The 13957-nt window shown below is 34.7% G+C and overlaps 1 protein-coding gene across 12 annotated transcripts in view; it reads right to left on the bottom strand.

Moving 5' to 3' along the window:
- Positions 1 to 591: 591 nt before the first annotated feature.
- Positions 592 to 13957, bottom strand: part of LOC143249272 (microtubule-associated serine/threonine-protein kinase 3-like) — a 192348-nt gene continuing 178982 nt past the window's right edge. For all 12 annotated transcript variants that reach the window (XM_076498816.1, XM_076498817.1, XM_076498823.1 and 9 more), the window contains 6 exons: positions 13287 to 13514; positions 10681 to 10838; positions 8839 to 8966; positions 7521 to 7894; positions 6388 to 6611; positions 592 to 4388 (listed from right to left, as the gene is read on the bottom strand). In XM_076498816.1, the coding sequence (XP_076354931.1) occupies positions 2637 to 4388; positions 6388 to 6611; positions 7521 to 7894; positions 8839 to 8966; positions 10681 to 10838; positions 13287 to 13514 (2864 nt within the window). In that variant the 3' untranslated portion in view covers positions 592 to 2636. The remainder of the gene's footprint in view (positions 4389 to 6387; positions 6612 to 7520; positions 7895 to 8838; positions 8967 to 10680; positions 10839 to 13286; positions 13515 to 13957) is intronic.

Below are 13957 nucleotides of genomic sequence, written 5' to 3'. Positions count from 1 at the left end.
ACAATTTCATAACCATTAACAATTTTACACACATACGTAAATGAAAATCATACATTTGTATTACGAGTCCTTTGAAAAATAATTATAATACCATTGTCACAAACACAGTGCTTGAAATGATATTAGACTCGTACATTACAGCTTCCTCAGAATTTGCCAAGTGTTTTCTTCATTTGGATTTTCCTAGTTTTTCCCAGAACAGTGTTTTTAATTTAAGAAACACACCTACTCCATTTCACCATCGAGTAAAAAGCTCATTAACCATTACCAAGACGTGCGCCATCTACATAGGATTTAACAAGGTAACTTGGAATAACACTGTTTTGGTAATTTTACTAAGGAAATCTATCTCCAATGCAATTTAAATAATTTCGTTTAAGTAAACAGAAATTCTACTCTAAGGTTGCTGAAATGTTTAACTTACGACGACTCAAAATCCCTCGAGTTCACAACTTTACACACAAAAGCACTAACTTGAACATACAACTAAAACTTCCAAACCACGTGACTGTTCACCGGGAACATTTTCACGTGTACAGTAAAAGATGCGGATAACAACATGTTTACACTCAGAGCGTCAAACAAAAATTGCTCTCGAATTTAAACGATGCTGTTACGATTTCTAAACGACGCGTTTACATATCTGTACCAGTCTATTAACTAGAATTTAATTAAAAGTTAAAATACACATTTTAACTTTCACACTAAAATATTTAGATAAGCATAGAAGTTGCGTTTAAATTTTCACTTTTAATTAAAAAACTAGAATATCCACCTCATTTTACTGTTTTTAAACACTAATATCACGTAGTTTCAGCTTCTTTCATTCCAAAATGTCACTGTATTTTACACAACCGTAACTGAAATAAATTAAACTAAACTTCCATTTTTAAACACAATAACGCCATAGCCGACACATTCATTCAATGGTTTGCGGCCATATACATTGGTATTACAATAAATACGGCAAAGTACTTTCAGTTTATACCACACAGAAGCTAAAGTCATGAAAAAGTAGTATTAATGGAAATTGGGTCATGAATATTTTTTTAAAATATTAAAAACATGTACGTGTCGCTTAAACTACAAATAAAACCTTCCACTGAGGTAGAAAAAGGAATGACTTTAGTTTGTAACACGAAGTGCAGGCAGCAATGGGTTTTAACATTTCAGAGGAATGAACCTAAGTTTACTTTTACAATCAATAGATAATAGTTATATTTAATATGCTCAAACATTTGATCAAAAGACAAACATATGCATTTTTGAAACTGACACAAATAGTTTGTTGTTGAAATAGCATAACGTAATTAAATATCATATGATACACTGAAATGATCAAATTAATACTCAGATTCAAATACTCTACATGTGTGTTGTCACAATTTTTATTTAAAATGTATAGTTGAGCTAACTATTAACTTACTTGGATTAAAGTCATTTTTAAAACGATAGTTTTCCTACAAGTAAATGCTATATAAAGGTAACAACACACTAAGTACATTAGCATGAGTTGGACTTAATCTGACTCGATAAGAGATCTCATAACTAAAAAATGTTTCACGGGAACTAAATATGACTGAAGTGAGTTCTGACAGCTTTAATTAATCTCATTTATAGCCTGTTTGTGGTAAATCAAACAAAAATTGTTGGTCCATGCTTTTAGCTGCATGTTACCACAAACTTCTTTAAATAAATTAACAGATATACACATTTATTAAATAAGTCCAATTAGTCACTTAAAGTATGTCAATGGCCCCTAAAGTACATTTTTCTTACTTTTATTGGCGGCTGTTTTATATTTTTATGTCAGCTTTTCTAACTAACATGACACAGTCACTATGTTTTTGAAGCACGAAATGTCTACATTTTTGTTGTAAACATTTCTATTTACGGCAATGACTGTCCATTAAGTATCTAGTTAAAAGATCTACACTTTTATAGATATAAAACCATATTCACTAAATCCTATATTATAGAAATAAAGGTTGACAGTAAACGTAGAAATCGATGGCCTTATTTATAGCTTTCAAGTATATCACCACTTCTATTTTAAAGTTTCTGATATATCTTTCAGTGACTAAGTTTCTATCTTACACTAAGCGTACATGATGCGAGGAACTTTTCGTTCTTACTTATAGAAGTTTCAGAAATATTACGCGAGTGGAAGACAAAGAGAAGAATAGGAATAGAACGTTACTGAACAAAGTAGTTATTGAATAATAAGTATTGTTTAAGTTACGTTGCTGCTACAAAAGTTACGATAAGCAAAGATCGCTAGCGTAGAATCTTCAAAACGACAACAAAAATAGACAAAAATAAATTACTATATATACAACATATAACACATCTATTTACAAGATCAGACTTTAAATATATAGAATATCATATTGTGTCAAACACTCGGCTAAGCATACAAGTACATTCTGTCAGCCACAAAACGTGCAGTCGTAACACCAATAATTATTACACAGGGAAACACTTTCAAAAATCTTCATCATTCGTAAAATGAAACAGAACAATCAAAAGTGTAAACTTCCTGACTTTACTTTAGAAGCAATTTGATATTTACAAGCACATATTACACGTACAATGGATAAATTAAAAATAATTTAATGGTTCCGGAATAATTACGATTATTTTTTAATTGGCGTATCGAGTAGTGATTTACTAACGTCTTCTTTCACTTCTGTTAGTTTGACTGTTGAGATGTCATCTTTCTTCTGTGGATAAACTGTTATATTCTGGATGTCACCGGAGGTGGTGGTCCGGGAAGCTGAATCTTTTGTTGTAGTGATGGAAACGGACAAAGATGGCGACTTCTCTGCAACAACCGTTTTCTGGCCAACGGCGTGTGGGATTACAGGTAAGTACATGGTAACGTCAATAGGTGGCAGCTTTAACTCTTCTTCTTCCTTACTTTGATGAGCAATATCGGGTGGCACAGTAGCGTCTTCAATTAGCACAGGAAGAATTTGATCTCTAATTCCTGTTCTTCTGTCTTTGGAGTCACAACTTAACGATATTTTTGATACATGAGGGGGTGGAGATTGCTCTTCGCCTTCAAAATTGTCCACGCTTCTTTCATCTACTGTTTTAAGCTTTAAATTAGAGCCATAAGGTTGATGAGTATCCTCACGAATCTCACGCACTGCACCTGATCGTCCATGCTCGCAAAGATCTTTAGAATGACTAGATGAAAATGCAACTCTAGTGTTTTCATCTTGCTGTTTATCAGTAAAAGTCTCTGAGCTACTTACCAGTCCGTTTGACGCTGATGGCTGAGATCTTTCAGTTGTAATAATGGAAACCTTCTTCGGCGAAAACGAAGAAAGGGGTGTAGTAGGTTTTGAAACAAGAGAGGAACCAGCTGAGGTGTAGTGATGATGGAAATTTGAGGCTGGGGTCGAGGAAAGAGCAAGAGGGGAGGAGGTGTGCCCACTAAAAGACTCTCTTTTTAGTTTACCTTGTTTTAACTTGACATCTGATGACTTGGAATGAAGCCGATCAGGAGAAAGGGCACGTCTAAGAAGTGGAGATCCAGGCTCGGCGCTCTTAGGACGCATGAAAATCTTTTTGCCTGAACTGGTGGGGGTTAGAGTGCTTCCAGAGGAGACTTTGTGTGATGTGGTAGCCGGATGGTGGGCCAAGGGGAAAGCCAAAGGAGAAGGTGATCGTATAGGTGAAGTTGAATGTAAAGAAGAAGGAGAAGGTGTGCGAACTAAGGGAGAGAGGGGCACATGCCCCACTGATTTCCGACGAGGAGAGCGGAAGGTCTGAATCAACTTGTGTTTAAGACCGTGAAGAGAGCTTGGTCGCTGGAACTGGGCAGTTCCTGCTGGGGAACCAGGGACACTAGAACTGGGGGAACTACTTCCAGAAGAATTACCTGCGGAGTAGGAAGACTCGGATGTCGAACAGAGCCTGTTAGCCGGTGGAGATCGTGGACCTTTACGTGTTGGGGATCCTGGAGCAATCTCGGCTCCTCTGCTCAAGGACTGTAGGCTGTGGCTGGTGGTCAACATAGGAGGAGATCTAGAAACCAAATGTTGCAAGTCGGCACTAGCTCGTTTGTTACTCAACCTCCTCAGGAGAGTGGCTCTCCTTTTACGATCAGATTGCGCATCTCTCTTTCCTTGGCCATAACGCTTCCGTACAATTGGTCGACGAACCATCTTAATGGAAGACGGGTGTCTTTTACGACCACCAGTTTTTATGGTAGTACTCTCTAACGGCATTGTACGAATAGTAATGCGGTCTCCACCAGACAAGATCAGCTGAAGTACCTGATGATGGACCAGTCCCTGAAGAGGCTCACCATTTATATGTGTAATCAAATCACTAGGCCTCAATCCTGACTCGAAGGCTGGCCCATTGTTATCAACGGCCTAACAAAAAAAGCAGAGATACATAACTTAAGCTTTAAGGGAAATTAATTAAAACACCATTTGTCGAGTTGTCAACATTGCATTTTACAAACAAATCCATTAAAACTTCAATTCAAATCTTTGCATTTGAGTACTATAATATTTTAAAAACGAAATGCCAGACATAATCACCCACAACTGATGTACAAAACTTATTTAACTGTGTGTACAAGAACTTCGTCCATACTTCAACAACTAACAAACACAAAAAGACATTTCTTATAACAAAGCTATGCCATATTTAAAGCATTACAAAAGATAGACTCGTATGTTAGGATTTCAACATTTGTAATAACATTAAAGCTTTCAAAGAACTTGACATTTTTAACTTATTCAACCGTTCGGATATCCTGTATGTCTTATAGATTTAACAGGTTTCGTAGTAGTTTTGTTTGTTTGTTTTTTATATAAGTAAAATAAACCGATGTTTTGTATGTCGAGAGAAGACACATTTGTAACACATTAATATTTTAACATTTAACGAAGCTTACAGTTTAGTACGAGTTGTGAACGTTAGCTTTGAAGTATATTAAACAGAACTCAAAAATGAATTGAAACTCAATTAAGCCAATTATATATAACAGAAGTATATAATGGCATAAACAAGTACGCAACTAAATCTTCGAGTGCACGGACACATCAGGAGGGTTAATCCATTAACAGTAGTTTCAACCTGTAGGTAGCGGAACCATGTGGAGATGGCATGCGCCCTAAATTTTGAACCTGTTGCGATGTGCCCCTTTCAATGGGAAATAAATACTTGCATATAACTATGACGGAAAGCGTTATGTTTTTCTTTAATCAACCCATGACCTCCCATAGCGAAGGCAAAAACATAGTTCGATGTGTCACTTATCCCAAACCTCACTTAACTAATTTGTACACCACCACAGACTTAAAAAAGTGAGTTTGGTCATTAAGCCTTTCCTTCCTCTCCCAGGTCTCATAGGGTACTTCCTGGCAATATTAGCACCTGCTAGTGAAAGTGTGTTTTCTCGAGGTCTTCCTCTTTACACCCACATCAGATTCCTGGCATAGGATCTACAGATCCCTCGCCGCCCTAAAGGATCCAAAGTCCCATATCGGTGGTTGATATTGTGATGCCAGTCGTCGGTTTTTCCGCCTTTATTTGATTACTTCAAGTTAATATTAATACTGTTACTATTATTATTATTATTACTATTAATTCTATTACTATTATTTTTCTAATTCTTATTTTTTTGTTTGCTTGTTTTGCCAAAATTGTATTTGTTTTTTTCTCTAAATTTTTATCTTTTTTTCCCATCATATTGTTTTTAATATTAACCCTACCCGTATATTCAAATTACGTACGGGGTGAAGAAAAATAATTTTTTTTAGCACTCCCGGCTATATCTGCCCTCAAGCTTCAGCTTGGAGTCGGACAGGTTCAAACAGAAACACGTGCTATACCACTCATTCGTTCGGCCAGTCTGAATTAAGTGGTCACGATTATCATAGCAAATAAAGTGCCCCCAAATTTTCCGCATCTGTTTCAGCCTAACAAAACCGAAACAAATATAATATTGTATCTTACCATACGCACCAGAATTCTTACATTGCAACTGCTTTACACAGCAGAATATGTTGTTTTTTTTCGCAAAATTACGGATGAACTGCCATCTATCATGGAAAAACGTTCATGAGTTTAACTTCTAATACCCACAATTAAAAATTATATAAGTGGTTTTAACATGTTGACCAATGACCAAAACGTACCATTTATATCAGCTACACATTCAAATAGGACACGACAGAATAGAATGTGAATAATAAGTTATACATGATAAATCACAGCGTTATCTTTTGGTAGTAACACATTTATTAAATCACAGCGTTATCTTTTGGTAGTAACACATTTATTGTACGACATTGTTTTCCTCTATTAAACCATTTAACTTGCTTTTCTAAATAGCTTCGACACAGCATTGAATTAACTTACAGACACCAAATGTTGAAGAGTATATACATCCGAGTCCCCAAAATACACTCTTATTGCTCGAGCTGTGAAACCAAACCCACGTGGTCCTTTGCGGATTATGATTGGTGGTTTTAACTGTGGAGCCAATGGACTCGTTTCTCTGTTAGGTGAAGTATCTCGTGAACTCGTGCTGGAGCCCCCGGGTGAACGGGCTACAGGCCGTGATACAGCTTCATCTGTAGGAGCTGGAAATAGAATATGAGGGCTGTAATTCATCAGCCTTAGAAATCCTCAGATATATTAGTAATACGAACTTGCACAGTTATTCCTTAACCTAAGTAACTCTGAGTTGAATTGCCACTATTCAGCCTTAGTTTCCTAGCTTGATCATTATTCCATAACCGAAGTAATCCTTATTTGAATAGCTATTATTCAGCCTTAGTTTTATGGTTTGATCATTCATTATTCTTTAATCTAAGTAATCCTGATTTGAATAGTTTTTATTCAGTCTTAGTTTCCTAGCTTGATCATGATTCCTTAACCTACGTAATCCTGATTTAAATAGCTATTATTCATTCTTAGTTTCCTAGCTTGATCATTATACCTTAACCTATGTAATCCTACACACTACCAGTCTAAGTATCCCTAATTTTAACATTTGTAATCAGTCATAGTAATTCTGATTTGAGCAGTTTATTTGAACTTTTAGGCAAACAATACAGGTGAGTTTTAATAAAATTGGAAACTATTAATTTTTAAAAATTAAAAAAAAATTACATTTATTTTTCATAGACCCCTCTAATAACATTTAGGTTGTAACTACAGTTTATATTGATTATACTGAATATTTCTACAAGTAATTACATGCAAAATTGACTTATTAGTTTCAGTTACATCTCCATAAGACAGTTTTATCTTTTAATAGTGAAACATGATCACGTGCAACACTTGTAGAGAAATAAATCTATTATCCCACGTATAGTTGTCTCAAAAATTTCACATTGTTCTTAAGTGTAGTTGGTACCTCTTAAGAAACAAACAAGAGTATAGTTGTACGCGTGTATTGTAAAAAAGATTCAATAGTTCTTTTAATAATAGAATTTATCCTCTTGGTTATTTCCATACAGACGTAATCAAATACGTCACTAACATACCTTCTGATATTATCAATGACAATCCGGAAGCAGAAGCCGATTTTGTTACCCAGCGTTCCTTCTGTCGTGCTCCTATAGGTAAAGTTGATGTTGACGGGATTGGAATATGTGGTGAAACCGGAAATGGAGTGCCGTTCTTCTTCGGTTTCATCCAGTCCTGTGAAATACCAGTTTCGTTCTCTGGTGGCTGAGGTGGTGGTTTGTGTTGAATAGAGGGAACCGAGACACTTGAAGATACTTTCCCTGTAGTAACAGACAACTGAGGTAATAATTCCTTCCGCCTGAACTTTCTATCGTCCTTCTCAGTGGGTTTATTTTTATGTTCTTTCAGTTTACGAGATGGTGAGTGTCGTGGCGACATCTGGCTGACGTTTCTATAAGTATACATAAAAGAAACGTTAAACAATAGAAGGCATAGTACTGATTATAACTCATTTTTATACAATGTTTGAGACTCGTGCTAAATGTTCAACAATCTATTTTTGCGACAAACAACAAATGTAAGTACAAACAATGGTCACATAGTCCGTGATAAGTAAAAGTATTTCACGTTAAAACCTTTAAACATAACTCTGTGAGAACGTTTTTCTGACAGAATGTTTAAATAATTCTCTTTTTTTAATTCTTAAAGTTGATAACAAATGTAATTTTTCCAAATATCACTCATCACCATATTCTAAAACTAAAATCCAATATTTGGGTTTAATCACTACAAAATTAAACCTAATACACAACAGAATCAACTAAAGTTACAAACTATTTCTGAAAATAATCTTTCCCAAAATCAATCTTTTTTTCTACGTAATAAATATAATAAGATCTTCGGTGGTTTTGACGAGTTTACCTAATTTTAAACGTCTCATAAAATATTTAGGGTGGCTCATCATTCAAGTTGGATTTTGTTTTTACCATTTTTCACGTTTTTCCACTTGCATAATATTGCCCTTCCAAGTTATCAGGAATTCAATTCGTACATCAAACATCAGTGACTAGTAACAAGGCCAAAAATGGCTGAGAAGTTTTGTAAAAAAAAAACCAAAAAACTGTACGTCACTTTTGATAAATATGAATAAAAAGAATTGACTGTACATATATATCAACTTTAGTTAAAAATATATTTTAAAAATCAAATTATAAACAAATTTACAGAATCTATAAACACAATTATTATGCTTTTATACTGAAAGAAAATTTACTCCTTCAAAAGATTTCACGTGGTACAGTTTAGTTTAAAAATCAAAATATGGCAGCAGGAGTAAACGCACAATTGGTTACTTTCCTCGTATCCATGGTACAGCGAAGACAAATATGTACTTACAAGTCAGGGGTTGAGGCACTTTTTCTGTTAGCAGCTTCACCTGAGGAAGAACTTCCAGTTTCGGCGTTTTCGGATTGGTTTATGTCAGTGTTGCTTCCGGTTTTGCGAGCGCTTTCTTCTTTGGCTAGCTACAAAATCACAAAAAACTGTATTTCAGTGTCTCAGTTCAATAATGATATGTGTAGATGTTACAATGTACTTTCGCATATTTTAAGGCCTAAATCTATGTAAGTGCAATTTTACGAATTGTAAAGGATATAATTACACAATATAAGTGATAAATACACAAAATTTACTATATTTATTTGAGAATTTCCTTTAAAACAGTGAATGCAATAATTAAGGTTGTTGTAATAACTTATGATTATCTAATAAACAGTTGATAAACGCGGAACATTGTTTACCATATATTATACGCGAAATATATTAAGTAGTCTGCGCACTTTTATAAACGTAAATAAACATGCTAATTACATTTTACGAATGCCAGTTCGATTGTGCTTATTACACTTTGACGCATAGGCAACGGACCGGTCACGATAAGTTTCTTAATCTCGATGAAAAAGAATTAATTACACAGAACAATCACGATTTAGTTTGGTTTGAATTCCGCGCAAAGCTACACAAGAGCTATCTGTGCTAGCCGTTCGTAATATAGCAGTGTAAGACTAGATGGAAGGTAGCTAGCCATCACCACCCACTGCCAAATCTTGGACTACTCTCTTTTACCAACGAATAATGGGACTAACAGTCACTTTAACGCCCCACATCTGAGACAGCGATCATGTTTGGTATGACGGGGATTCTAACCCGCGACTCTCGAATTACGAGTCGAGCGCTCTAACAACTTGGCAACACTCACGAGAAAGTTTTTTTATTCTACACTGGACAAATGATCGTTATTTTATGACCTTGAATTTGAATCAACATAACAACTACGGGGTATTGAGTACGTTACATGAAAATGATTTTAAAGATACGCATCAGCAAGTTAAGAGATGATCACCTCCGATATAGTCAGGTACAACGAGATGTATCAGAACTACATTTTGACATGATTTGTCGTTTCGTAGGTAGCGTGATATCACAGAAAATTAAATGCCGTTTTATTAAGTAATCCTATTCGGCGCAAAATGTGTTCATATCATGGTTTAGAATTTCCAAGACGGTGATATACCTTGTACATAACAGTCACGAAATATAAAGAAATATGGATCAAGTTGGAGTACCAGGACCATCAACTCAAAGACCTACAAAAACAGTAGTAACCTAAGCCATAGCAAGCAATGTGTGATATATTCTAGCATGCAAGAAACCACGAACACAAAGATCAGTGACAAAATATATCCACTTCTCTCTGGCATTATCAGGAATGATCTTTGACTGGAAGAGCAACACACGTCACATCTATAGCAGTTGCTCGACGTACGTAGAGCCTATAGATCTCCTATACATCATAAATGTATTATGATTTTGACAGCCTTACGACGGAGCATTTTACGAATGAGATTACATTACTTGCACCATGCCCAGCCATTAGAAAGTGCATGACTGGAGGTATGGACATAGCCTAACGACGCAGTGAGGATCCTAAACCGTTTTAATATAACGTACGCGAACTCTTTAGTTTATAAATGATTATCAATGTAAGTTATTCAAGGTAAATGGAACAGTGTATTGGATAAAGAGGTGATAAGAATGACAAACCAACCTAGTTGAAAATATCTCATTCATTTATTTTGCTCTTAATAAAAAGAAGCAAGAACTAAACTTAAATGTAGTTCAAAAGCTTAATACTCACAATACAGTAAACGTTTAATTCAAAATACATGAATATCTTACTTTCAATAAGTTTTCCTCATCTAGCTCCTTTTCTAAACAGGAGTAAACTCTCCTAAACTGTGGGGAACAAGAAGAGAAACTACTAAACAAAGAGCTGTCATCAGTGTCATCCAGCTCTTCTGATTCCTCCATTTCATGGTTGTATCTGTCAGCTCGTGCTGAAATAAGTCAGAGAGTTGCCATTTTAGGAAATTTCATTGAAGGGATAATGTTTCTGCTTTTAGATTTCGAATAACGGGCTTTGTTTTCGTAAGAAACATAAGAAAACCATAAACTTAAAAGACATCTTGAAAAGCAAGTAATTAGTATAATTTTGCGAGCATATGCAATATTTATTAACATATTTAAAGATTAGAACTAAATGCACTTTATATTAGTAGAGGGAAATTCAGATCAGTTATAATATAGTTTATAATTAAACACGAAGTAATTAAAATCCACTCACCCATTTAAGAATGATATTCTTTATTTATTCTTTGTTATATCTCTCAGATCACCCATTTGAAAATGATATTCTTTATTGTATTCTTTGTTATATCTCTCAGATCACCCGTTTGAAAATGATATTCTTTATTGTATTCTTTGTTATATATCTCAAATCACCCGTTTGAAAATGATATTCTTTTTGTATTTATTGGACCATCCGCTTAAAAATGATTTTTTTTTTTATTATACACCTCTTGGGACTTCCGTTTAAGAAGCAATATTTGTTGAACTTGTCAGCTTACTAGTTTTGAATTATCTTTGTTGTACCTATCAACTCGTATGTTTCAGAAATTATTGTATTTTCTTCTCAGTTAAAACTTTGTTGTTGAAACGTTGTGCGCTTGTTTACACTAACTTAAAAACTTCTACAATTTCACTACTTCTTCGATAGATGATAAAAGTGTGAACTTGACCTCTCCTATAACCATTTTATGGAAGAGCTAGGAACAGACCACTGTATCAACACATGATAGACGCTGTGTACGTTCATTATCAAAACAGCTGGAAAATTTGCACATCTTGATAATTTTATTGTTGTTCAAAAAATGGGTGGGGTGGAGGGAACTCCATAAATATAAATTATTTTAACCCTTGTTAATAAAATCATACATGCCAAGAAACATCATGAGAGCGAAACTTCACCCACTGACTTAGCTCTTATGAAGAGACATGTAAGTAAGTTACGATCGTACCGAGTGTTCCCATGTCAGATATCACATATCCTTCAGCTATCGTACTGATTGCTCCTACGTCAGGTATCACATCCTTCAATCATTAGTAATGATGGTTTCACATTTTCCTTGATTTGGGAGTACTCAAAGCTATTACCAAATCTTATTTTTTGTGATTTAATTACTGACTAATTATTGAGGTTATTGTATTCACGGCACACACACATATTCATATGTAAGTGATAAATGGTGTAACTCTATCCCGATGTGGGTCCTACTTATGCAGTAAGTTCCAAAAACTTAAAGTACGTTTATATCGCACATCGTAATCCAGGTTTTTGGCGATCCTTTTATGTATTCGGCGTTTCTTTTGTAAAGCGCTTGTTTTTATAATTAAAATGTATTTTCATCGTAAGTTTGGACTTGCTGTTTATAACACAGTTCTTCCTTTCTATGTTAATATTAACTGTTAGAATAATGTTTTTACATACATATACGTCAGGGTACATTTCTTTTAATACATTGCTAAATGGCTACAATTCAAACACTGATTTGATATACGTTTTAATAATTAAATTTATTATAGGCATGTATGATAGCTGTAAAAATAACTAAACTTTCTTTTAGTATGTCAAGAAAATTTGTTTTCTCGAGAAATAAATTAAACAAGAACTCGTGTGCAACTAATTAATGCAAACACATCAGGTGACAGCATTAAATAAGTGTGTAAATAATTAACGCTATCAGGGGAAACCTAATCCACTATACTCTGTTTATTGAAGACCATTTCTTCATATTCAGCATACATTCTTCAATATAAACTAAATGATGAATGTATTATCATTCTTCAGTGTTAACTAAATGATGAGTATTATCATTCTTCAGTATTAATTAATTATAGATGTATACTGTTCTTCAATACCACCTATTGTGTAGGACATTCATTTTCATCCTTGAACCCCATTGTGAATTACGTTTAAGTTGTTCTTAAATAAAGGGTGCCAATTACAAATTACAAATGGTTTCGTTACCTTATACAAAACGAGTACATCAGTGGCTAAATGTATAGAATTCATTTGTCCACCTTGTGTGTAGGAGGAATCGTTTACTACATAGTATTCTAGATAGTTGTGCAACAAAGGCTTTAGCAAGTAAATCAATGACATCTCGTTATTTAACCTGGATTATTAAGCTGTATAATCCTATCCTGGGTGTTTGGATTATTTCTTTGAAAACACTGACTGTTTGATCACAAAAGCAAGTCAGTGGTGTTTTAATAACAGTGAAACAGTCTCTTGATATAAGCGTATTAGTCCTGTCGATAAACCTTTTGACCAATACGAAGATAGTCTCTTGCATATATAAAAGGTAATTTTCAAATTTCACCAATATAGGAAAGTCATCTCTCACATGCTACAAAGTATCATCTTTCACACTTATTGCACTTACTATCAAAGTAGCTCGTGTCTTCCTCGTGATCAAGCTGAGGCACGAACTCTGCTTTCTGACGAAGGAGAGATTCCCAGTCCATACCAACGAAGAAAGAATGCTCTTTAACTTCATGGGCGCCTCCAGTTCCTAGGCGATCGATAGGATGTTGACGTAGGAGTTGAGTGATGAGGACTTTGGCATCTTCCGGAACGTTCCAGTCTTCCTCATCCGGCCATTCGACTTCGTCTACACAGTAGTTAAAAAAGGAAAAAATTAAAATTGCAAGGCAGATTTAAATTTTGTTTCGATATTTTAAAATATAATGAAATTCGTTAAAAGAGTTAATTTTTAATCTTTAAAAGGTACCACCAGGAACGTTGTAATCTCGTTTAACAGGCATAGCGTGACGCAAAGAAAACTGCATTATAAATTGCCATCTACCAAAGGTGGAGGAAAGTAATGTGTAACATTATAAACCTAAATGTGCATTTTCTAAAGCTTAAAAATGTGATATCATAATTTTTGGTTCAATTTTATCTAGTAAACAAATTTTAAATTTTACTGTTTGCTTGCGAATTTCGCGCAAAGCTACTCGAGGGCTATCTACGCTAGCCGTTCCTAATTTAGCAGTATATCACTAGAGGGAAGACAGCTAGTCATCACCACCCACTGCCAGCTCTTGAGCTACT

The sequence above is a fragment of the Tachypleus tridentatus genome, chromosome 4 (genome assembly GCF_004210375.1).
Source record: "Tachypleus tridentatus isolate NWPU-2018 chromosome 4, ASM421037v1, whole genome shotgun sequence".
Lineage (NCBI taxonomy): Eukaryota > Metazoa > Arthropoda > Merostomata > Xiphosura > Limulidae > Tachypleus > Tachypleus tridentatus.
The sequence above is the reverse complement of the archived record's forward strand: the minus strand, read 5'-3'. Positions and strand labels throughout refer to the sequence as shown.